This window comes from Rhinoderma darwinii, chromosome 3 (genome assembly GCF_050947455.1).
Source record: "Rhinoderma darwinii isolate aRhiDar2 chromosome 3, aRhiDar2.hap1, whole genome shotgun sequence".
Lineage (NCBI taxonomy): Eukaryota > Metazoa > Chordata > Amphibia > Anura > Rhinodermatidae > Rhinoderma > Rhinoderma darwinii.
Window position 1 is genome coordinate 430,741,144 of NC_134689.1, and position 26,648 is coordinate 430,767,791.

Here is a 26,648-nt window from a genome sequence, read left to right on the forward strand (position 1 = left end):
CATTGCTTCTAGGGGAGAATATCGCCATAATATGGTGCCGTGCAGAGCATGCCGTCATGACGTGCCCACAGTTTCTTATTGATTATGTGTATCTCCATGGAGACCGTGCACAGGGATCTACCAAGACACCTCAATTTAATTAGGGAACCCATTAATTTATATGAAAATCCTCTTACTTCAAGGACGTCTACCACATGAGCCCTCTCTGGTATATCTATCACAGGAAAACATCAGGAAATTCCAATATTACATAATATTATCATAGTACAGAACATCCGAATCCCGCATGACTCCATTTTTTTATATTTTTTTCAAATTGTACAATATTTTTTATTTTTATTACTATTATTATTATTTTATAATCCACTCAATATAACTCTCCACATTGATAAAACTTCTATTAATAGGCAAATTTGAAAGCTTGAGTATAATTAAAGAAAAAAAAGTTAGAAAACAATAAATATTTAGACAATAAATATTAATAAAATTGAATTATTTGTGTTCACAGCAATGAGAACTGATGAGCGAATTTACAAAAAATATATTTCGGGGCCATTCCTATCGACCTATCCCCAAAATTAATTTGGTCCAAATAAATTAGCTGCAAAACACAAGTCCCCCAATAGCCCAGTCTGACTCTCTGATGTCTTCTAGGACTGTATCCCACTTGGATACAGTCCTAGAAGACATCAGGGTGTCTCACAAGGCAATCCGGGCACTTGCAATTACACAAAAATGTAAAAAAAAAAAAAATTCACCACCTCACCTGGTTTCCCATAGTGACATGTTCCTTCTAGCTGTATCATGTGGCTATTGCACCCTGTGATTGGCTGCAGCAGTCACATGGGACAGCTTCGTCATCTAATTTTCCGGAAGTGACGTCGAGAGACCAGGGAAGATGGTGAGTATTTTTGTAATCTCTTCTACTCCGCTCTTTTATTTCTATAATCTGCAATATGGCTACTGGCGCTCAGGCAGACCGGGTTCATGTGGCTCATGGAGGGGAGTCCCGAGCAGGAGACATCTCCTCTCTGATGTCCATATACCCCATGAACAGGCACTGCTTTATCCTATTATTACTAATGTTCCTAGTCTTATATAACCTTATATGAGTAAGGTTCAAAGATCTTGTGATCCCATGAAGCTCTTCTCTTTATTGTTTGGATGTTCTTGGTCTTCTACAATAATTTTTTGTTTTTTGTTTTAATGAATTCCTAAATGTCCATTAGTGTGTCAAAATATTACCCTCTCCATTAGCAGTAGTCGTTTACGTAGGTCTTTAACATTGTCCTAGTATGAGTTCCAGAGCTCCTTCACTGTGCATCTGTAGGTACTGATAAAACTCATCAGACATAGAGTGGAAGCCAGCCTTAGGAGGTACATTATCATAGTAGTGGTGTGGGATTAGATTTTCTTCAAGATCTTGAGAAAATGGCCAGAAACCGTAGAGTGTCACCTTCTGGCAAACTTCAAATGCTGCACTGACCAGCATGATGCCTGAGGACATACGTGTGAACTTGAGCCCAAGCCCTTTCCAGTAAGCGGCAAGTTTTAACAGATACTGTGGATTGAAGAATACCACTTTGCTACTCATGTCAAAGTCTTCCAAAGAATAGAGTGTCCGCAAGGAGACTTCGGTATTCATTGAGAATGAGAAGGCTGGTAGAAGAACAAAGGCTGAGCCGTAAACCTTCACCATGTTGATGAATGGTTTCCTCTTATCCTTAAGGCTTTTGAACCTATTTAAGGAGACATTTTAAGGAGAATTAACCAAACATTATATATTATGATTGTTTACAGTTATAGGATATGAATCAGATCAGATCAGGATAGATGGCGGCCAGATGAGCAAACAAATTCACACATTTCCAGGTCTGTAGCGAATACAACAAATTTTCCAATACTAGTGAACTACAAAAATCACATGGCTAGAAGTTGCTATAAATCTCTACTTGAAATAAAAATTGGAGGGTAACTCCATCAGTGAGTAAGCCCCGTGCAGCAAAATACTGTATGTCCAGTATCAGAAGAACCAGGGTTATCCCGGACAAACCTCCACATTTCTGTGTCCTCATATTATAGATCACAGCACGGGGTGTATGGGGAACCTGAGTAAAATATTAGGTCTGGCTTGGCCTATGGGACATAATGGCTGTTTTATCTCCAAAACATCTGACACATGGAAAAAAAGTAAATGTTTTTGTGACCTATGTTCTAAATGTGGATATTCGAGTAACATAGCAGGGAGGAGAGAAAAACGGGATATGTAACAACACTGGTGACATCAAGAAGGATTCTTTTTGTAACATCAAGGAGCTTCATTAGGGAATTGTCTTCTGCTAGATCTTTTGGGACCCATTATTGGGTCAGAATCTGGGCCCATCAGGGGATCCTCTGGTGGGCCAGTCCGACCCAGGACGCAGCACACAGGATTTCGTGCAATCATTTGGTCAGTTCTACTTATTAGACGGTTTGCACTTTTTTCATGTATTTGTGTATCTGATTCTGGTCCATCATTGCGGTATATTTACTCCTATCTGCACCGGGGTCTATTATACGTTACTTCCCAGTACATTGATCATGGCGTTGTGTGCAGGTATTACATATGTATCATTATACTCTACATCTGCTGTGTCTGCTCCATGAGGGGAGTTTCCTCCAGTTTTTAACAATGTTTTATGATCTATATTCTCATAAAGGTTAAATATTATTCATCTATACGACCATGTACAATCTAATATAGTTTATTCCATGTAAGCAGGTCACTTTTGACTATTCTATCTATCTATCTATCTATCTATCTATCTATCTATCTATCTATCTATCTATCTATCTCATATCTATCTATCTATCTATCTATCTCATATCTATCTATCTATCTATCTATCTCATATCTATCTCATATCTATCTATCTATCTATCTATCTATCTATCTATCTATCTATCTATCTACGTCTCCGTCTTTATCTTGACTTTTAACACAATAAATACACAATGGCTAGATCTCTTATCTTGACTTTTTCAATGACTTTTCAATGGCTTTTGTTGTGTGATATCACTCTGCAGCAAGTTATCAGAGTCAAGATAAAGATGGCTACATCCGTATATCTATCTTGCATGAATACCGTTGTATATTAGTTGAGTTTACCCACCAGAAGTGGAGTTTTAATTAGGCTTTCAGTCAGCCTATGGATTATATATATATTTACACAGTGCTTGTAGTTTATATTTCTTATTACCATTATGCCATTTTATGCCTTTTTTTGCCTATGTACAGCTTTTCCATATATCACTTTTGCATCAAACTCACTGTTTTTACTTTGCCATTGAATACTTGTCCATCACGTTTTACCCCCGGACCTGGAATAACGTCGCTTTTATCATTTCCATTTGTATTTTTACCTGTCTTACTGTGTATATATGTTGTACTTGCATTGTATGTGTGTTATGAGCCTGATGAAGACGCCAGCTCAGCATTGAAGAGGATTTCCATAATAAAACTCTTTGATGTGCCAAAAAGGATCCTTCTTTATGTCATCAGCGCTAATACCGATCCCGTTCCCTCTCCTATTATTCCTGCTTATAGGCAGCGGTGAGGATTCTGAGAAAAGCCGAACAGAAACGAAGCGGCTCAGTGCTCACACGAGCGCTTCTCCCGCTTCCTTTTAGTGATCGGTGGGGATCTCAGTGCAAACCGATCCCACCGATCAAAACTTCTGACAGGTCACTGAAGTTGGTTGGACGTTTGGTTACCATTTAGGGTTGTTCATCGGTGAATGATACAGGGGGTGCAGGCCTCTACCAGTGTCGTAAGTTTTTGGATGTCTCTCTACTCCCCGACACCTAGTAGACTATCGAGCCCAGGGAAGGGCAGAAGAAAGGATCAGCACAGTCATGTATGAAGACATGTATATAAAACAAGCGGCATCGAATGCTGAGATGCACTACGATATTCTAAGTGCCAGATGGTAAAAAATGACCCTTTACGAAGGCACCGTTCCCTTTGCGGTATTAACACCTTCCCGACATCCTCCATATACATACAACGTACGTATGGTGGGGGGAGTATGGAGCGGCTCACAGGCTGAACGAGCATGGCGGCTGTAACTTAAAGCCAACACTTCAGTGTAACGAGTGGGATCCCACTCGAGCGCGATCTCGCTCATTTAACTCTTTTGATGCCGCAGTCAAATAGCGACTGTGGCATTTAAGTAGTTAGAAATAGGGAAAGCCCCCTGTAACATTGCATTGGCCCCTCATGACGCGATCGTGGGGTGTCGATGGTTGATATGGTGGCCTAGGGGCCTGATGAAAGCCCACACGTCTCCCATCTTTGTTCTCCTATGAAGCCCTGCCAGAGTCAGTATAACAATATGCTGCAATACATTAGTGCTGCATGATATCATGCAAGTGATCCAACGATCGCTAGTTCAAGTCCCCTAGCGGGACTAGTAAAAAATACTGTTAAAGATTTTTTTGATAAATTAAAAGATATATATATTAAAAATGAAAAAAAAAATAATATTAAAAGTTACAAAAAAAAAAGCTTGTCTCATTTCCACCAAGCGCAATGTAAAAAAAAATTGTCCAAACTATTACAATATATCATTATTTAACCTGCACGGTGAACGCCATAAAAAATGTAATTGCCGGGATCGCTGTTTTTTGGTAATTTCATCTCCCGCTGGCAGGTGAGTGTTCACCTCTCACTTTCCTGCCGCTCCTATTTATCGTGAGATGATGCCCTATGTTGCGTCATTGTGCATTTTTTCTTTAAAGTATATAAAACAAGGCTGAGGACCAAGTGAGGTAAGAAAAGGACTGTGGCTTCTATCACTATTATGAGGGTCCTGGAACATCTGAGAAAGGAGCAGCCAAAATTGTTATAGCCGTGATCGTGTCACACCTCATTTGACAATCCCTGGTCCCCGGGCTCCGCAATGAGTAGATCCTGTAGTGAAATGTCTGTTGAGTTGAACCATTGATAAGAGGACTGAGGCACTTACTTATTTATTAAGATGCTGGGGTTGGCAGTGACGAGGTGGGTCTTGGTCCCAACGTCATTCGTCCAATTCAGAGGAGGAAAATTCAGCCTGAAAAATAAATGTGAAGGTGACCAAAAAGATGTAAACTGGGACTTCCTGATTGAGAGTGGCATGTGATGGTCAGATCTCTGGTAATAGGGATTATCCAGTTTATTAAACCCAATATTAAACACCCTAATATGGAATTCGGAGATAATAGAGGGGGGGTCTTCTATTCAGGATCCTCATCTCTTGGCCAGAGTGGAGAGCGGTACATAGAGCGTCTCCGGAGGACCTGTCCTGTCCCGCATTACACAGACAACACATTGATATGAATGGATATTGTGCAATGCTTAATTTTACCTGTGGTGGCGCTGCTGGGAAATGGAACACTTACTGACAGGTGCTGATCGCTAGAGGTCCCAGCAAGGTACATCTAACAAGCAGAGAATTCTTTTAATTTTCACCAGGTTTTAAATCAAAGGTCCTTCATGTTTGGTTTTTAGTCGAAGAACTTGATTATAAAATCCCAAACTGCCAGCTGAAGGGTAACCCAAGGGCATGGAGGATATTCATAGATTTGTCTGCCTACGGGCATGGTTTTTAACACAACTCATAGACCAACTGTCTCCAGTTGATGGCTGCCACTGGTGGATCTGGTAGGTAAGTCATATTGGATGTCTATGATTGACATTATAGTGAAGATGTGACAAGCCATTGCCTATGCGAAAATGTAGGTAGTGGACAATTCTCCACGAATTTTGGTAAAAGACGATGGGGAGCTTTTTTGAAGCAGATTTATATGAGGCCTCTTTTCCATGGTGTGGTCTGTAAATCAAGCACCCATCACCACAAATGACAACGTTTCCACATAAGCACCCTTTAATGTCTGCAACACTACAAATCTAACCCAGAAAACATCTTGCCTAAGTAACAATTTAAGAAGAAGGGAACCCAGAGTAGGTTTAGTTCGGCATTGTGCCCACTCAACCCTTGGGCCAACCTCATGTGTGAAGACCTACCTCTGATATTTCCCACCAGTGTATGAATTCCCTACATCACAATGATTTTAAGAGTCAATATCCTAAAATTATGCTTTGATCATGCCAAATGCTGAAGGTGGATTATGAAATATGATTGATGACAGACCTGAAGAGATGGGACATAAGTTTAAATTTAGAGGGTGAGGAAACACAAGGAACAAGCGAGGAGACCAGGTAGAACGTCATTATTTGGTAGAACACAACTAGTCATCACACTTTTGTATCGGTCTATAAAAATTCAAGTTGACATGTAGACTCTATAGAAAGAAACATCGGACCACGTTAGGAAATGAATGTAAGGACATCCCGGGAACTCTGTGTAGAATCTTTTTTACAAGAGGTTTTGGAATTCAAGATGCAGGTTGGTGGAAACGGACGTGGGGTCATCGAAGAAATATATCTTAATTATTAGGAAAAGTTGTCTTCCATGTTTTGGTTGTGATAATCGCATCTCGATGTTAAAAGTAGAAGAATTTATTTACCCAATACAGGAAGAGAATTCAAAGTACATCATACGTTCTCCAATGACCTTGTCATTGTATACAGTGCGAGAGACGACTATGGAAGGCAGAACACGTTTTAATCTTCATACGTCAATAGTTAGAACCCTGAAAGATGATTTTTACGCATTTCGAGACATTTCTTGGAAGCAGGACATACAGTAAATTAACGCTGCTCCTCAGCATTGCAGATCTTGTACCTTCTCTGAGTAGAGGAGGTGGCAGAGAAAGAAGAAGCACAAAGCAGAGAAGATTTCGAGACTGAAGTAGAACTGGTGTGGTTCTCTAAATTAAAGGGTTATGCCCATTTTATAAGTGATGGCATGTTGCTGAGATATTCTATCACTTTATGATCCGTTAGGGTCTGACATCTAGGATCCCCACTGTTCAGGAGAATGATGGGACCACCTCTCCTACTAAGGTTTCCCTACACAGTTGTCCCCAACTGTACAGGCAACCACAGCCAGCCCTATTCACTTAAATGGGGCTATGTTGTATAGAAGGAGGTCGGGGCGCCAGTGTGCACGGAAAAACAGAAAACGGTACGCAGCACTAAATCAGCGCTGTGGTCCCGTCATTATTAAGAACGCAAGGGACCGCAAACATTAGTATCTCAGTATATTGAGCAAGTGATCTAACGATTGCTGATTCAGGTCCCGTAGGGGGGACTAATAAAAAAAAGTTAAATAAAGTTTTTTTTAGCATATAAAAAACAAAACATAAAATGTTAAAAAAAATAAAATCTTTTCCATTTTCCCATTAAATCAATGTAAAAAATAACATAACTGATATTGCCACGTCCGTAAAAGTCGGAGATATTACAATATAACATTATTTAACCCGCACGGTGAATGCAGTAAAAAATTTTTGGTCATCGGATCTCCCAACAAAAAGTGGAATAAAAAATGATAAAAAAGTCTCATGTGCCCAAAATAGTACAAAGAGAAACTTCAGCTCGCAACACAAAAAAGAATCCCTCATACCGCTCAATCGACAAACAAAAAAAAAGTTTTGGCTCTCAGAATGTGGCGACACACAACAAATTTACATTTTTAACTATTTGTTTTTCCTTGGAAAATTAGTTATCGAAAATTGTTATAGCCGTGAAAAGCATTGAGCAGCGGAATAAAGTGTTTACCGCACAGCGAACTCCGTAAAAATAAAACCAAAAAAACAATAACGGAGTCGCCGTTTCTCTCCATTTCACCCCACAAAGATTTTGTTTTCCGGTTTCCCAGTATATTATATAGTACCATAAGTGATGCCATCAAAAACAACAACTCGTCCCACATGAAACAAGCCCCGTACGACGGAAAACGAAATACGTTATGGCTTATGGAAGGCGGGGAGGAAAAAGTGAAAATGATAAATTCAAAAATGTCTGCGGAGGGAAGGGGTTAACTGGGGCTGTTTATAACGTTTTTCTATATTTGGTGTAACGTTATATACATGTGGATGTGGACCCGCCGCTAGTGACAGAGGGATGATCCTTCATAAAATTGGGGGGTAAATCTTTTCCTAAAGGGCGTAAAATCCATATGACCAGTACGAGGTGACACAAGTAACACAAGTTGGAAACTAGATCCCACTTATAGTTGGTATAAAAGGCGTAGCCATGCCGGTGTTGATCTGACGCTATCGGGTGAGGGGTCGGAAACTAGATCCCACTTATAGTTGGTATAAAAGGCGTAGCCATGCCGGTGTTGATCTGACGCTATCGGGTGAGGGGTCGGAAACTAGATCCCACTTATAGTTGGTATAAAAGGCGTAGCCATGCCGGTGTTGATCTGACGCTATCGGTTGAGGGGTCGGAAACTAGATCCCACTTATAGTTGGTATAAAAGGCGTAGCCATGCCGGTGTTGATCTGACGCTATCGGGTGAGGGGTCGGAAACTAGATCCCACTTATAGTTGGTATAAAAGGCGTAGCCATGCCGGTGTTGATCTGACGCTATCGGGTTAGGGCTGATCCTTCATAAAATTGGGGGTAAATCTTTTCCTAAGGGGCGTAATATCCATATGGCCAGTACTAGGGGACGTAAGTAACACAAGTCGGAAACTAGATACCACTTATAGTTGGTATAGAAAGCATAGTCATGCCGGTGTTGATACTTCTTGGATGTGTGTGTGACCCTTTCCCCTATGGACATAGTATTTCGATCAGTGATGTGCCCAGATAAGTGCCGATATAGATGAGATGATTTCTATATATAACATTTGATAGGCAGCATGATTCCCAATACCACCAATGAGATTGGCGATACACCGGCAGCATAGTAACGTGTGCTGAATGCCGTTTTGTTAGCATTGGCACAGAGACTTATCGTACCCCAGTGGGCGAGTGCCGGCCCACTTATTAATAGGCATTAATTGTACATAAACTTTTTGGATGTCGTTCTTACCGGAAGACAAAATCTGCTTTGTCAATGCTAGAACCGCAGTAGCTGTTCCTTAAAATGCCCCCGTTACCGACCACCGCACAACTTGCGATGGGTTTAGAAAATGGAGAGGTCTGTAATGAGAGAGAGAAAAAACATCAGTAAATATTGAAGTGACGCAAAAAAACATCCAAAAAGAGGTTGAAATATATTGCTAAACGTAGCACCGAAATAACCTTATCGGTGTTGAGTTATAATATAATTTTTTTTCATTTATTCACTTTTTTTCCCATGCCCCCTCCCCTCTCCTGTACCACGGATTGACAGTGCTGTTCTATCTGAGTTTTATCGTTCATTAGTCTTATACAGGGATCGGGACTTCGCTCCGAGGAAATCACAGGTCGCTACTCCAGGAGAAGTCTCTGTTAGCAGCTGGTGAAGCAGAACAGAAGATGTAGCCAGACTGGCCGAGATGACGGCGGGCAGCGTACGGGCACAACGTTCTTATTTTTCCGTGGATTGAGCTGTGTGACGGGTCATTTTTTGCGGGGAGAGCTGTCGTTTTTATCGGTACCATGTTTTGGTAAATACAATTTTTTGATCACTTTTCATTAAATTTTTTTTAGAACTAAGTTAACCAGGAAACAACGATTTTGGCGTTTTAAATGTTTTATATTTTACGATCTTCTTCTTGCGCGTTAAATAACGACACAGACGCAGCGATGCCAATTGTGTTAACTTTTTTATTTTTTACATTACTTTAGAGGAAAAATTGGGTTTTGAACTTTTAATATTGATTTTTTTTTTCACTTAGTCCCCCTACGGGACTTGAACCGGTGATTGTATTGCAGCATATTGTCATTTTTACAGGCCCTGAGTTGCCATGACAAACATAGGCGACCCCTGATCGCGTTGCGGGAGGGGGGGGTGTCTATCTGCACAGAACACGTCAGATAGAGAAGCGTCACTCCACAAAACACATCACATAGAGAAGCGTCACTCCACAGAACACGTCATATAGAGAAGCGTCACTCCACAGAACACATCACATAGAGAAGCGTCACTCCACAGAACGCGTCACTACACAGAACACGTCATATAGAGAAGCGTCACTCCACAGAACACGTCATATAGAGAAGCGTCACTCCACAGAACACGTCACATAGAGAAGCGTCACTCCACAGAACACGTCAGATAGAGAAGCGTCACTCCACAGAACACGTCACATAGAGAAGCGTCACTCCACAGAACACGTCACATAGAGAAGCGTCACTCCACAGAACACGTCATATAGAGAAGCGTCACTCCACAGATCACGCCAGATAGAGAAGCGTCACTCCACAGAACACGTCATATAGAGAAGCGTCACTCCACAGAACACGTCAGATAGAGAAGCGTCACTCCACAGAACACGTCACATAGAGAAGCGTCACTCCACAGAACACGTCACATAGAGAAGCGTCACTCCACAGAACACGTCATATAGAGAAGCGTCACTCCACAGAACACGTCACATAGAGAAGCGTCACTCCACAGAACACGTCACATAGAGAAGCGTCACTCCACAGAACACGTCATAGAGAAGCGTCACTCCACAGAACACGTCACATAGAGAAGCGTCACTCCACAGAACATGTCACATAGAGAAGCGTCACTCCACATAACACGTCACATAGAGAAGCGTCACTCCACAGAACACGTCATATAGAGAAGCGTCACTCCACAGAACACGTCATATAGAGAAGCGTCACTCCACAGAACACGTCACATAGAGAAGCGTCACTCCACAGAACACGTCACATAGAGAAGCGTCACTCCACAGAACACGTCACATAGAGAAGCGTCACTCCACAGAACACATCACATAGAGAAGCGTCACTCCACAGAACACGTCACATAGAGAAGCGTCACTCCACAGAACACGTCATATAGAGAAGCGTCACTCCACAGAACACGTCATATAGAGAAGCGTCACTCCACAGAACACGTCATATAGAAAAGCGTCACTCCACAGAACACGTCATATAGAGAAGCGTCACTCCACAGAACACATCACTTAGAGAAGCGTCACTCCACAGAACACGTCATATAGAGAAGCGTCACTCCACAGAACACGTCACATAGAGAAGCGTCACTCCACAGAACACGTCACATAGAGAAGCGTCACTCCACAGAACACGTCACGTAGAGAAGCGTCACTCCACAGAACACGTCACGTAGAGAAGCGTCACTCCACAGAACACGTCACATAGAGAAGCGTCACTCCACAGAACACGTCACATAGAGAAGCGTCACTCCACAGAACACGTCACATAGAGAAGCGTCACTCCACAGAACACGTCATATAGAGAAGCGTCACTCCACAGAACACGTCATATAGAGAAGCGTCACTCCACAGAACACGTCATATAGAGAAGCGTCACTGCACAGAACACGTCACATAGAGAAGCGTTACTCCACAGAACACGTCATATAGAGAAGCGTCACTCCACAGAACACGTCATATAGAGAAGCGTCACTCCACAGAACACGTCATATAGAGAAGCGTCACTCCACAGAACACGTCATATAGAGAAGCGTCACTGCACAGAACACGTCACATAGAGAAGCGTTACTCCACAGAACACGTCACATAGAGAAGCGTCACTCCACAGAACACGTCACATAGAGAAGCGTCACTCCACAGAACACGTCATATAGAGAAGCGTCACTCCACAGAACACGTCAGACAGAGAAGCGTCACTCCACAGAACACGCCATATAGAGAAGCGTCACTCCACAGAACACGTCATATAGAGAAGCGTCACTACACAGAACACGTCACAAAGAGAAGCGTCACTCCACAGAACACGTCATATAGAGAAGCGTCACTCCACAGAACACGTCACATAGAGAAGCGTCACTCCACAGAACACGTCATATAGAGAAGCGTCACTCCACAGAACACGTCACATAGAGAAGCGTCACTCCACAGAACATGTCACATAGAGAAGCGTCACTCCACAGAACACGTCATATAGAGAAGCGTCACTCCACAGAACACGTCATATAGAGAAGCGTCACTCCACAGAACACGTCATATAGAGAAGCGTCACTCCACAGAACACGTCACATAGAGAAGCGTCACTCCACAGAACACGTCACATAGAGAAGCGTCACTCCACAGAACACGTCACATAGAGAAGCGTCACTCCACAGAACACGTCACATAGAGAAGCGTCACTCCACAGAACACGTCACATAGAGAAGCGTCACTCCACAGAACACGTCACATAGAGAAGCGTCACTCCACAGAACACGTCATAGAGAAGCGTCACTCCACAGAACACGCCATATAGAGAAGCGTCACTCCACAGAACACGTCACATAGAGAAGCGTCACGCCACAGAACACGTCACATAGAGAAGCGTCACTCCACAGAACACGTCATATAGAGAAGCGTCACTCCACAGAACACGTCATATAGAGAAGCGTCACTCCACAGAACACGTCATATAGAGAAGCGTCACTGCACAGAACACGTCACATAGAGAAGCGTTACTCCACAGAACACGTCATATAGAGAAGCGTCACTCCACAGAACACGTCATATAGAGCAGCGTCACTCCACAGAACACGTAATATAGAGAAGCGTCACTCCACAGAACACGTCATATAGAGAAGCGTCACTGCACAGAACACGTCACATAGAGAAGCGTTACTCCACAGAACACGTCATATAGAGAAGCGTCACTCCACAGAACACGTCATATAGAGAAGCGTCACTGCACAGAACACGTCACATAGAGAAGCGTTACTCCACAGAACACGTCATATAGAGAAGCGTCACTCCACAGAACACGTCATATAGAGAAGCGTCACTCCACAGAACACGTCATATAGAGAAGCGTCACTCCACAGAACACGTCAGACAGAGAAGCGTCACTCCACAGAACACGCCATATAGAGAAGCGTCACTCCACAGAACACGTCATATAGAGAAGCGTCACTCCACAGAAAACGTCACAAAGAGAAGCGTCACTCCACAGAACACGTCATATAGAGAAGCGTCACTCCACAGAACACGTCACATAGAGAAGCGTCACTCCACAGAACACGTCATATAGAGAAGCGTCACTCCACAGAACATGTCACATAGAGAAGCGTCACTCCACAGAACATGTCACATAGAGAAGCGTCACTCCACAGAACACGTCATATAGAGAAGCGTCACTCCACAGAACACGTCATATAGAGAAGCGTCACTCCACAGAACACGTCACATAGAGAAGCGTCACTCCACAGAACACGTCACATAGAGAAGCGTCACTCCACAGAACACGTCACATAGAGAAGCGTCACTCCACAGAACACGTCACATAGAGAAGCGTCACTCCACAGAACACGTCACATAGAGAAGCGTCACTCCACAGAACACGTCACATAGAGAAGTGTCACTCCACAGAACTTGTCACATAGAGAAGCGTCACTCCACAGAACACGTCATAGAGAAGCGTCACTCCACAGAACACGCCATATAGAGAAGCGTCACTCCACAGAACACGTCACATAGAGAAGCGTCACTCCACATAACACGTCACATAGAGAAGCGTCACTCCACAGAACACGTCATATAGAGAAGCGTCACTCCACAGAACACGTCACGTAGAGAAGCGTCACTCCACAGAACACATCATATAGAGAAGCGTCACTCAACAGAACACGTCATATAGAGAAGCGTCACTCCACAGAACACGTCACATAGAGAAGCGTCACTCCACAGAACACGTCATATAGACAAGCGTCACTCCACAGAACACGTCATATAGAGAAGCGTCACTCCACAGAACACGTCACATAGAGAAGCGTCACTCCACAGAACACGTCATATAGAGAAGCGTCACTCCACAGAACACGTCATATAGAGAAGCGTCACTCCACAGAACACGTCATATAGAGAAGCGTCACTCCACAGAACACGTCATATAGAGAAGCGTCACTCCACAGAACACGTCACATAGAGAAGCGTCACTCCACAGAACACGTCACATAGAGAAGCGTCACTCCCCAGAACACGTCATATAGAGAAGCGTCACTCCACAGAACACGTCACATAGAGAAGCGTCACTCCACAGAACACGTCATATAGAGAAGCGTCACTCCACAGAACACGTCACATAGAGAAGCGTCACTCCACAGAACACGTCATATAGAGAAGCGTCACTCCACAGAACACGTCATATAGAGAAGCGTCACTCCACAGAACACGTCATATAGAGAAGCGTCACTCCACAAAACACGTCATATAGAGAAGCGTCACTCCACAGAACACGTCACATAGAGAAGCGTCACTCCACAGAACACGTCACATAGAGAAGCGTCACTCCACAGAACACGCCAGATAGAGAAGCGTCACTCCACAGAACACGCCAGATAGAGAAGCGTCACTCCACAGAACACGTCACATAGAGAAGCGTCACTCCGCAGAACACGTCACATAGAGAAGCGTCACTCCACAGAACACGTCACATAGAGAAGCGTCACTCCACAGAACACATCATAGAGAAGCGTCACTCCACAGAACACGTCACATAGAGAAGCGTCACTCCACAGAACACGTCATATAGAGAAGCGTCACTCCACAGAACACATCACATAGAGAAGCGTCACTCCACAGAACACGTCACATAGAGAAGCGTCACTCCACAGAACACGTCACATAGAGAAGCGTCACTCCACAGAACACGTCATATAGAGAAGCGTCACTCCACAGAACACGTCATATAGAGAAGCGTCACTCCACAGAACACGTCATATAGAGAAGCGTCACTCCACAGAACACATCACATAGAGAAGCGTCACTCCACAGAACACGTCACATAGAGAAGCGTCACTCCACAGAACACGTCACATAGAGAAGCGTCACTCCACAGAACACGTCATATAGAGAAGCGTCACTCCACAGAACACGTCATATAGAGAAGCGTCACTGCACAGAACACGTCACATAGAGAAGCGTCACTCCACAGAACACGTCAAATAGAGAAGCGTCACTCCACAGAACACGTCACATAGAGAAGCGTCACTCCACAGAACACGTCACATAGAGAAGCGTCACTCCCCAGAACACGTCACATAGAGAAGCGTCACACCACAGAACACGTCATATAGAGAAGCGACACTCCACAGAACACGTCATATAGAGAAGCGTCACTCCACAGAACACGTCACATAGAGAAGCGTCACTCCACAGAACACGTCACATAGAGAAGCGTCACTCCACAGAACACGTCACATAGAGAAGCGTCACTCCACAGAACACGTCATATAGAGAAGCGTCACTCCACAGAACACGTCACATAGAGAAGCGTCACTCCCCAGAACACGTCATATAGAGAAGCGTCACTCCCCAGAACACGTCACATAGAGAAGCGTCACACCACAGAACACGTCACATAGAGAAGCGTCACTCCACAGAACACGTCACATAGAGAAGCGTCACTCCACAGAACACGTCACATAGAGAAGCGTCACTCCACAGAACACGTCACATAGAGAAGTGTCACTCCACAGAACTTGTCACATAGAGAAGCGTCACTCCACAGAACACGTCATAGAGAAGCGTCACTCCACAGAACACGCCATATAGAGAAGCGTCACTCCACAGAACACGTCACATAGAGAAGCGTCACTCCACATAACACGTCACATAGAGAAGCGTCACTCCACAGAACACGTCATATAGAGAAGCGTCACTCCACAGAACACGTCATGTAGAGAAGCGTCACTCCACAGAACACGTCACGTAGAGAAGCGTCACTCCACAGAACACATCATATAGAGAAGCGTCACTCAACAGAACACGTCATATAGAGAAGCGTCACTCCACAGAACACGTCACATAGAGAAGCGTCACTCCACAGAACACGTCATATAGACAAGCGTCACTCCACAGAACACGTCATATAGAGAAGCGTCACTCCACAGAACACGTCACATAGAGAAGCGTCACTCCACAGAACACGTCATATAGAGAAGCGTCACTCCACAGAACACGTCATATAGAGAAGCGTCACTCCACAGAACACGTCATATAGAGAAGCGTCACTCCACAGAACACGTCATATAGAGAAGCGTCACTCCACAGAACACGTCACATAGAGAAGCGTCACTCCACAGAACACGTCACATAGAGAAGCGTCACTCCCCAGAACACGTCATATAGAGAAGCGTCACTCCACAGAACACGTCACATAGAGAAGCGTCACTCCACAGAACACGTCATATAGAGAAACGTCACTCCACAGAACACGTCACATAGAGAAGCGTCACTCCACAGAACACGTCATATAGAGAAGCGTCACTCCACAGAACACGTCATATAGAGAAGCGTCACTCCACAGAACACGTCATATAGAGAAGCGTCACTCCACAAAACACGTCATATAGAGAAGCGTCACTCCACAGAACACGTCACATAGAGAAGCGTCACTCCACAGAACACGTCATATAGAGAAGCGTCAGTCCACAGAACATGTCACATAGAGAAGCGTCACTCCACAGAACACGCCAGATAGAGAAGCGTCACTCCACAGAACACGTCACATAGAGAAGCGTCACTCCACAGAACACGTCACATAGAGAAGCGTCACTCCGCAGAACACGTCACATAGAGAAGCGTCACTCCACAGAACACGTCACATAGAGAAGCGTCACTCCACAGAACACATCATAGAGAAGCGTCACTCCACAGAACACGTCACATAGAGAAGCGTCACTCCACAGAACACGTCATATAGAGAAGCGTCACTCCACAGAACACATCACATAGAGAAGCGTCACTCCACAGAACACGTCACATAGAGAAGCGTCACTCCACAGAACACGTCACATAGAGAAGCGTCACTCCACAGAACACGTCATATAGAGAAGCGTCACTCCACAGAACACGTCATATAGAGAAGCGTCACTCCACAGAACACGTCATATAGAGAAGCGTCACTCCACAGAACACATCACATAGAGAAGCGTCACTCCACAGAACACGTCACATAGAGAAGCGTCACTCCACAGAACACGTCACATAGAGAAGCGTCACTCCACAGAACACGTCACATAGAGAAGCGTCACTCCACAGAACACGTCATATAGAGAAGCGTCACTCCACAGAACACGTCACATAGAGAAGCGTCACTCCACAGAACACGTCATATAGAGAAGCGTCACTCCACAGAACATGTCACATAGAGAAGCGTCACTCCACAGAACATGTCACATAGAGAAGCGTCACTCCACAGAACACGTCATATAGAGAAGCGTCACTCCACAGAACACGTCATATAGAGAAGCGTCACTCCACAGAACACGTCACATAGAGAAGCGTCACTCCACAGAACACGTCACATAGAGAAGCGTCACTCCACAGAACACGTCACATAGAGAAGCGTCACTCCACAGAACACGTCACATAGAGAAGCGTCACTCCACAGAACACGTCACATAGAGAAGCGTCACTCCACAGAACACGTCACATAGAGAAGTGTCACTCCACAGAACTTGTCACATAGAGAAGCGTCACTCCACAGAACACGTCATAGAGAAGCGTCACTCCACAGAACACGCCATATAGAGAAGCGTCACTCCACAGAACACGTCACATAGAGAAGCGTCACTCCACATAACACGTCACATAGAGAAGCGTCACTCCACAGAACACGTCATATAGAGAAGCGTCACTCCACAGAACACGTCATGTAGAGAAGCGTCACTCCACAGAACACGTCACGTAGAGAAGCGTCACTCCACAGAACACATCATATAGAGAAGCGTCACTCAACAGAACACGTCATATAGAGAAGCGTCACTCCACAGAACACGTCACATAGAGAAGCGTCACTCCACAGAACACGTCATATAGACAAGCGTCACTCCACAGAACACGTCATATAGAGAAGCGTCACTCCACAGAACACGTCACATAGAGAAGCGTCACTCCACAGAACACGTCATATAGAGAAGCGTCACTCCACAGAACACGTCATATAGAGAAGCGTCACTCCACAGAACACGTCATATAGAGAAGCGTCACTCCACAGAACACGTCATATAGAGAAGCGTCACTCCACAGAACACGTCACATAGAGAAGCGTCACTCCACAGAACACGTCACATAGAGAAGCGTCACTCCCCAGAACACGTCATATAGAGAAGCGTCACTCCACAGAACACGTCACATAGAGAAGCGTCACTCCACAGAACACGTCATATAGAGAAGCGTCACTCCACAGAACACGTCACATAGAGAAGCGTCACTCCACAGAACACGTCATATAGAGAAGCGTCACTCCACAGAACACGTCATATAGAGAAGCGTCACTCCACAGAACACGTCATATAGAGAAGCGTCACTCCACAAAACACGTCATATAGAGAAGCGTCACTCCACAGAACACGTCACATAGAGAAGCGTCACTCCACAGAACACGTCATATAGAGAAGCGTCACTCTACAGAACATGTCACATAGAGAAGCGTCACTCCACAGAACACGCCAGATAGAGAAGCGTCACTCCACAGAACACGTCACATAGAGAAGCGTCACTCCGCAGAACACGTCACATAGAGAAGCGTCACTCCACAGAACACGTCACATAGAGAAGCGTCACTCCACAGAACACATCATAGAGAAGCGTCACTCCACAGAACACGTCACATAGAGAAGCGTCACTCCACAGAACACGTCATATAGAGAAGCGTCACTCCACAGAACACATCACATAGAGAAGCGTCACTCCACAGAACACGTCATATAGAGAAGCGTCACTCCACAGAACACATCACATAGAGAAGCGTCACTCCACAGAACACGTCACATAGAGAAGCGTCACTCCACAGAACACGTCACATAGAGAAGCGTCACTCCACAGAACACGTCATATAGAGAAGCGTCACTCCACAGAACACGTCATATAGAGAAGCGTCACTCCACAGAACACGTCATATAGAGAAGCGTCACTCCACAGAACACATCACATAGAGAAGCGTCACTCCACAGAACACGTCACATAGAGAAGCGTCACTCCACAGAACACGTCACATAGAGAAGCGTCACTCCACAGAACACGTCATATAGAGAAGCGTCACTCCACAGAACATGTCATATAGAGAAGCGTCACTGCACAGAACACGTCACATAGAGAAGCGTCACTCCACAGAACACGTCAAATAGAGAAGCGTCACTCCACAGAACACGTCACATAGAGAAGCGTCACTCCACAGAACACGTCACATAGAGAAGCGTCACTCCCCAGAACACGTCACATAGAGAAGCGTCACACCACAGAACACGTCATATAGAGAAGCGACACTCCACAGAACACGTCATATAGAGAAGCGTCACTCCACAGAACACGTCACATAGAGAAGCGTCACTCCACAGAACACGTCACATAGAGAAGCGTCACTCCACAGAACACGTCACATAGAGAAGCGTCACTCCACAGAACACGTCATATAGAGAAGCGTCACTCCACAGAACACGTCACATAGAGAAGCGTCACTCCCCAGAACACGTCATATAGAGAAGCGTCACTCCCCAGAACAAGTCACATAGAGAAGCGTCACACCACAGAACACGTCATATAGAGAAGCGACACTCCACAGAACACGTCACATAGAGAAGCGTCACTCCACAGAACACGTCATATAGAGAAGCGTCACTCCACAGAACACATCACATAGAGAAGCGTCACTCCACAGAACACGTCACATAGAGAAGCGTCACTCCACAGAACACGTCACATAGAGAAGCGTCACTCCACAGAACACGTCATATAGAGAAGCGTCACTCCACAGAACACGTCATATAGAGAAGCGTCACTCCACAAAACACGTCACATAGAGAAGCGTCACTCCACAGAACACGTCACATAGAGAAGCGTCACTCCACAGAACACGTCACATAGAGAAGCGTCACTCCACAGAACACGTCACATAGAGAAGCGTCACTCCACAGTACACGTCATAGAGAAGCGTCACTCCACAGAACACGTCACATAGAGAAGCGTCACTCCACAGAACACGTCACATAGAGAAGCGTCACTCCACAGAACACGTCACATAGAGAAGCGTCACTCCACAGAACACGTCACATAGAGAAGCGTCACTCCACAGAACACGTCACATAGAGAAGCGTCACTCCCCAGAACACGTCATATAGAGAAGCGTCACTCCCCAGAACACGTCACATAGAGAAGCGTCACTCCCCAGAACACGTCATATAGAGAAGCGTCACTCCCCAGAACACGTCACATAGAGAAGCGTCACACCACAGAACACGTCATATAGAGAAGCGACACTCCACAGAACACGTCACATAGAGAAGCGTCACTCCACAGAACACGTCACATAGAGAAGCGTCACTCCACAGAACACGTCACATAGAGAAGCGTCACTCCACAGAACACGTCATATAGAGAAGCGTCACTCCACAGAACACGTCATATAGAGAAGCGTCACTCCACAGAACACGTCACATAGAGAAGCGTCACTCCACAGTACACGTCATAGAGAAGCGTCACTCCACAGAACACGTCACATAGAGAAGCGTCACTCCACAGAACACGTCACATAGAGAAGCGTCACTCCACAGAACACGTCACATAGAGAAGCGTCACTCCACAGAACACGTCACATAGAGAAGCGTCACTCCACAGAACACGTCATATAGAGAAGCGTCACTCCACAGAACACGTCACATAGAGAAGCGTCACTCCACAGAACACGTCACATAGAGAAGCGTCACTCCACAGTACACGTCATAGAGAAGCGTCACTCCACAGAACACGGCACATAGAGAAGCGTCACTCCACAGAACACATCACATAGAGAAGCGTCACTCCACAGAACATGTCATATAGAGAAGCGTCACTCCACAGAACACGTCACATAGAGAAGCGTCACTCCACAGAACACTTCACATAGAAAAGCGTCACTCCACAGAACACATCACATAGAGAAGCGCATCACATAGAGAAGCGTCACTCCCCAGAACACGTCATATAGAGAAGCGTCACTCCCCAGAACACGTCATATAGAGAAGCGTCACTCCACAGAACACGTCATATAGAGAAGCGTCACTCCACAGAACACGTCACATAGAGAAGCGTCACTCCACAGAACACGTCATATAGAGAAGCGTCACTCCACAGAACACGTCACATAGAGAAGCGTCACTCCACAGAACACGTCATATAGAGAAGCGTCACTCCACAGAACATGTCACATAGAGAAGCGTCACTCCACAGAACATGTCACATAGAGAAGCGTCACTCCACAGAACACGTCATATAGAGAAGCGTCACTCCACAGAACACGTCATATAGAGAAGCGTCACTCCGCAGAACACGTCACATAGAGAAGCGTCACTCCACAGAACACGTCACATAGAGAAGCGTCACTCCACAGAACACATCATAGAGAAGCGTCACTCCACAGAACACGTCACATAGAGAAGCGTCACTCCACAGAACACGTCATATAGAGAAGCGTCACTCCACAGAACACGTCACATAGAGAAGTGTCACTCCACAGAACTTGTCACATAGAGAAGCGTCACTCCACAGAACACGTCATAGAGAAGCGTCACTCCACAGAACACGCCATATAGAGAAGCGTCACTCCACAGAACACGTCACATAGAGAAGCGTCACTCCACATAACACGTCACATAGAGAAGCGTCACTCCACAGAACACGTCATATAGAGAAGCGTCACTCCACAGAACACGTCATATAGAGAAGCGTCACTCCACAGAACACGTCATATAGAGAAGCGTCACTCCACAGAACACGTCACATAGAGAAGCGTCACTCCACAGAACACGTCACATAGAGAAGCGTCACTCCACAGAACACGTCACATAGAGAAGCGTCACTCCACAGAACACGTCATATAGAGAAGCGTCACTCCACAGAACACGTCATATAGAGAAGCGTCACTGCACAGAACACGTCACATAGAGAAGCGTCACTCCACAGAACACGTCAAATAGAGAAGCGTCACTCCACAGAACACGTCACATAGAGAAGCGTCACTCCACAGAACACGTCACATAGAGAAGCGTCACTCCACAGAACACGTCATATAGAGAAGCGACACTCCACAGAACACGTCATATAGAGAAGCGTCACTCCACAGAACACGTCACATAGAGAAGCGTCACTCCACAGAACACGTCACATAGAGAAGCGTCACTCCACAGAACACGTCACATAGAGAAGCGTCACTCCACAGAACACGTCATATAGAGAAGCGTCACTCCACAGAACACGTCATATAGAGAAGCGTCACTCCACAGAACACGTCATATAGAGAAGCGTCACTCCACAGAACACGTCATATAGAGAAGCGTCACTCCACAGAACACATCACATAGAGAAGCGTCACTCCACAGAACACGTCACATAGAGAAGCGTCACTCCACAGAACACGTCACATAGAGAAGCGTCACTCCACAGAACACGTCATATAGAGAAGCGTCACTCCACAGAACACGTCATATAGAGAAGCGTCACTGCACAGAACACGTCACATAGAGAAGCGTCACTCCACAGAACACGTCAAATAGAGAAGCGTCACTCCACAGAACACGTCACATAGAGAAGCGTCACTCCCCAGAACACGTCACATAGAGAAGCGTCACACCACAGAACACGTCATATAGAGAAGCGACACTCCACAGAACACGTCATATAGAGAAGCGTCACTCCACAGAACACGTCACATAGAGAAGCGTCACTCCACAGAACACGTCACATAGAGAAGCGTCACTCCACAGAACACGTCACATAGAGAAGCGTCACTCCACAGAACACGTCATATAGAGAAGCGTCACTCCACAGAACACGTCATATAGAGAAGCGTCACTCCACAGAACACGTCATATAGAGAAGCGTCACTCCACAAAACACGTCATATAGAGAAGCGTCACTCCACAGAACACGTCACATAGAGAAGCGTCACTCCACAGAACACGTCACATAGAGAAGCGTCACTCCACAGAACACGTCACATAGAGAAGCGTCACTCCACAGTACACGTCATAGAGAAGCGTCACTCCACAGAACACGTCACATAGAGAAGCGTCACTCCACAGAACACGTCACATAGAGAAGCGTCACTCCACAGAACACGTCACATAGAGAAGCGTCACTCCACAGAACACGTCATATAGAGAAGCGTCACTCCCCAGAACACGTCATATAGAGAAGCGTCACTCCCCAGAACACGTCATATAGAGAAGCGTCACTCCACAGAACACGTCATATAGAGAAGCGTCACTCCACAGAACACGTCATATAGAGAAGCGTCACTCCACAGAACACGTCACATAGAGAAGCGTCACTCCACAGAACACGTCATATAGAGAAGCGTCACTCCACAGAACACGTCACATAGAGAAGCGTCACTCCACAGAACACGTCACATAGAGAAGCGTCACTCCACAGAACACGTCACATAGAGAAGCGTCACTCCACAGAACACATCACATAGAGAAGCGTCACTCCACAGAACACGTCATATAGAGAAGCGTCACTCCACAGAACACGTCACATAGAGAAGCGTCACTCCACAGAACACGTCACATAGAGAAGCGTCACTCCACAGAACACGTCATATAGAGAAGCGTCACTCCACAGAACACGTCATATAGAGAAGCGTCACTCCACAGAACACGTCACATAGAGAAGCGTCACTCCACAGAACACGTCATATAGAGAAGCGTCACTCCACAGAACACGTCACATAGAGAAGCGTCACTCCACAGAACACTTCACATAGAGAAGCGTCACTCCACAGAACACATCATATAGAGAAGCGTCACTCCACAAAACACGTCACATAGAGAAGCGTCACTCCACAGAACACGTCATATAGAGAAGCGTCACTCCACAGAACACATCATATAGAGAAGCGTCAGTCCACAGAACACGTCATATAGAGAAGCGTCACTCCACAGAACACGTCACATAGAGAAGCGTCACTTCACAGAACACGTCACATAGAGAAGCGTCACTCCACAGAACACGTCACATAGAGAAGCGTCACTCCACAGAACACGTCATATAGAGAAGCGTCACTCCACAGAACACGTCACATAGAGAAGCGTCACTCCACAGAACACGTCATAGAGAAGCGTCACTCCACAGAACACGTCAGATAGAGAAGCGTCACTCCACAGAACACGTCACATAGAGAAGCGTCACTTCACAGATCACGTCACATAGAGAAGCGTCACTCCACAGAACACGTCAGATAGAGAAGCGTCACTCCACAGAACACGTCATATAGAGAAGCGTCACTCCACAGAACACGTCACATAGAGAAGCGTCACTCCACAGAACACGTCATAGAGAAGCGTCACTCCACAGAACACGTCACATAGAGAAGCGTCACTCCACAGAACACGTCACATAGAGAAGCGTCACTCCACAGAACACGTCATATAGAGAAGCGTCACTCCACAGAACACGTCGTATGGGAGAAGCGTCACTCCACAGAACACGTCACATAGAGAAGCGTCACTCCACAGAACACGTCATATAGAGAAGCGTCACTCCCCAGAACACGTCATATAGAGAAGCGTCACTCCACAGAACACGTCACATAGAGAAGTGTCACTCCACAGAACACGTCATATAGAGAAGCGTCACTCCACAGAACACGTCATATAGAGAAGCGTCACTCCACAGAACACGTCACATAGAGAAGCGTCACTCCACAGAACACGTCACATAGAGAAGCGTCACTCCACAGAACACATCACATCGAGAAGCGTCACTCCACAGAACACGTCATATAGAGAAGCGTCACTCCACAGAACACTTCATATAGAGAAGCGTCACTCCACAGAACACGTCATATAGAGAAGCGTCACTCCCCAGAACACGTCATATAGAGAAGCGTCACTCCACAGAACACGTCACATAGAGAAGAGTCACTCCACAGAACAAGTCACATAGAGAAGCGTCACTCCACAGAACACGTCACATAGAGAAGCGTCACTCCACAGAACGTCACATAGAGAAGCGTCACTCCACAGAACACGTTATATAGAGAAGCGTCACTCCACAGAACACATCAGATAGAGAAGCGTCACTCCACAGAACACGTCATATAGAGAAGCGTCACTCCACAGAACACGTCACATAGAGAAGCGTCACTCCACAGAACACATCATATAGGGAAGCGTCACTCCACAGAACACGTCATATAGAGAAGCGTCACTCCACAGAACACGTCATATAGAGAAGCGTCACTCCACAGAACACGTCATAGAGAAGCGTCACTCCACAGAACACGTCATATAGAGAAGCGTCACTCCACAGAACACGTCATATAGAGAAGCGTCACTCCACAGAACACGTCATATAGAGAAGCGTCACTCCACAGAACACGTCATATAGAGAGAAGCGTCACTCCACAGAACACGTCATATAGAGAAGCGTCACTCCACAGAACACGTCATATAGAGAAGCGTCACTCCACAGAACACGTCACATAGAGAAGCGTCACTCCACAGAACACGTCACATAGAGAAGCGTCACTCCACAGAACACGTCACATAGAGAAGCGTCACTCCAGAGAACACGTCACATAGAGAAGCGTCACTCCAGAGAACACGTCACATAGAGAAGCGTCACTCCAGAGAACACGTCATATAGAGAAGCGTCACTCCACAGAACACGTCACATAGAGAAGCGTCACTCCCCAGAACACGTCATATAGAGAAGCGTCACTCCACAGAACACGTCATATAGAGAAGCGTCACTCCACAGAACACGTCACATAGAGAAGCGTCACTCCACAGAACACATCATATAGGGAAGCGTCACTCCACAGAACACGTCATATAGAGAAGCGTCACTCCACAGAACACGTCATATAGAGAAGCGTCACTCCACAGAACACGTCATAGAGAAGCGTCACTCCACAGAACACGTCATATAGAGAAGCGTCACTCCACAGAACACGTCATATAGAGAAGCGTCACTCCACAGAACACGTCATATAGAGAAGCGTCACTCCACAGAACACGTCATATAGAGAGAAGCGTCACTCCACAGAACACGTCATATAGAGAAGCGTCACTCCACAGAACACGTCATATAGAGAAGCGTCACTCCACAGAACACGTCACATAGAGAAGCGTCACTCCACAGAACACGTCACATAGAGAAGCGTCACTCCACAGAACACGTCACATAGAGAAGCGTCACTCCAGAGAACACGTCACATAGAGAAGCGTCACTCCAGAGAACACGTCACATAGAGAAGCGTCACTCCAGAGAACACGTCATATAGAGAAGCGTCACTCCACAGAACACGTCACATAGAGAAGCGTCACTCCCCAGAACACGTCATATAGAGAAGCGTCACTCCCCAGAACAAGTCACATAGAGAAGCGTCACACCACAGAACACGTCATATAGAGAAGCGACACTCCACAGAACACGTCACATAGAGAAGCGTCACTCCACAGAACACGTCATATAGAGAAGCGTCACTCCACAGAACACATCACATAGAGAAGCGTCACTCCACAGAACACGTCACATAGAGAAGCGTCACTCCACAGAACACGTCACATAGAGAAGCGTCACTCCACAGAACACGTCATATAGAGAAGCGTCACTCCACAGAACACGTCATATAGAGAAGCGTC

The 26,648-nt window shown here is 45.5% G+C and overlaps 1 protein-coding gene across 1 annotated transcript in view; it reads right to left on the reverse strand.

Annotated features, from left to right (window-relative positions):
- Nucleotides 1-473: 473 nt before the first annotated feature.
- Nucleotides 474-26,648, reverse strand: part of LOC142748476 (alpha-2,8-sialyltransferase 8F-like) — a 116,256-nt gene continuing 90,081 nt past the window's right edge. The window contains exons 5-7 of the mRNA XM_075855566.1: nt 8,970-9,079; nt 5,007-5,093; nt 474-1,739 (exon numbers count right to left, since the gene is read on the reverse strand). Coding sequence (XP_075711681.1) covers nt 1,280-1,739; nt 5,007-5,093; nt 8,970-9,079 — 657 coding nt within the window. The 3' untranslated portion in view covers nt 474-1,279. The remainder of the gene's footprint in view (nt 1,740-5,006; nt 5,094-8,969; nt 9,080-26,648) is intronic.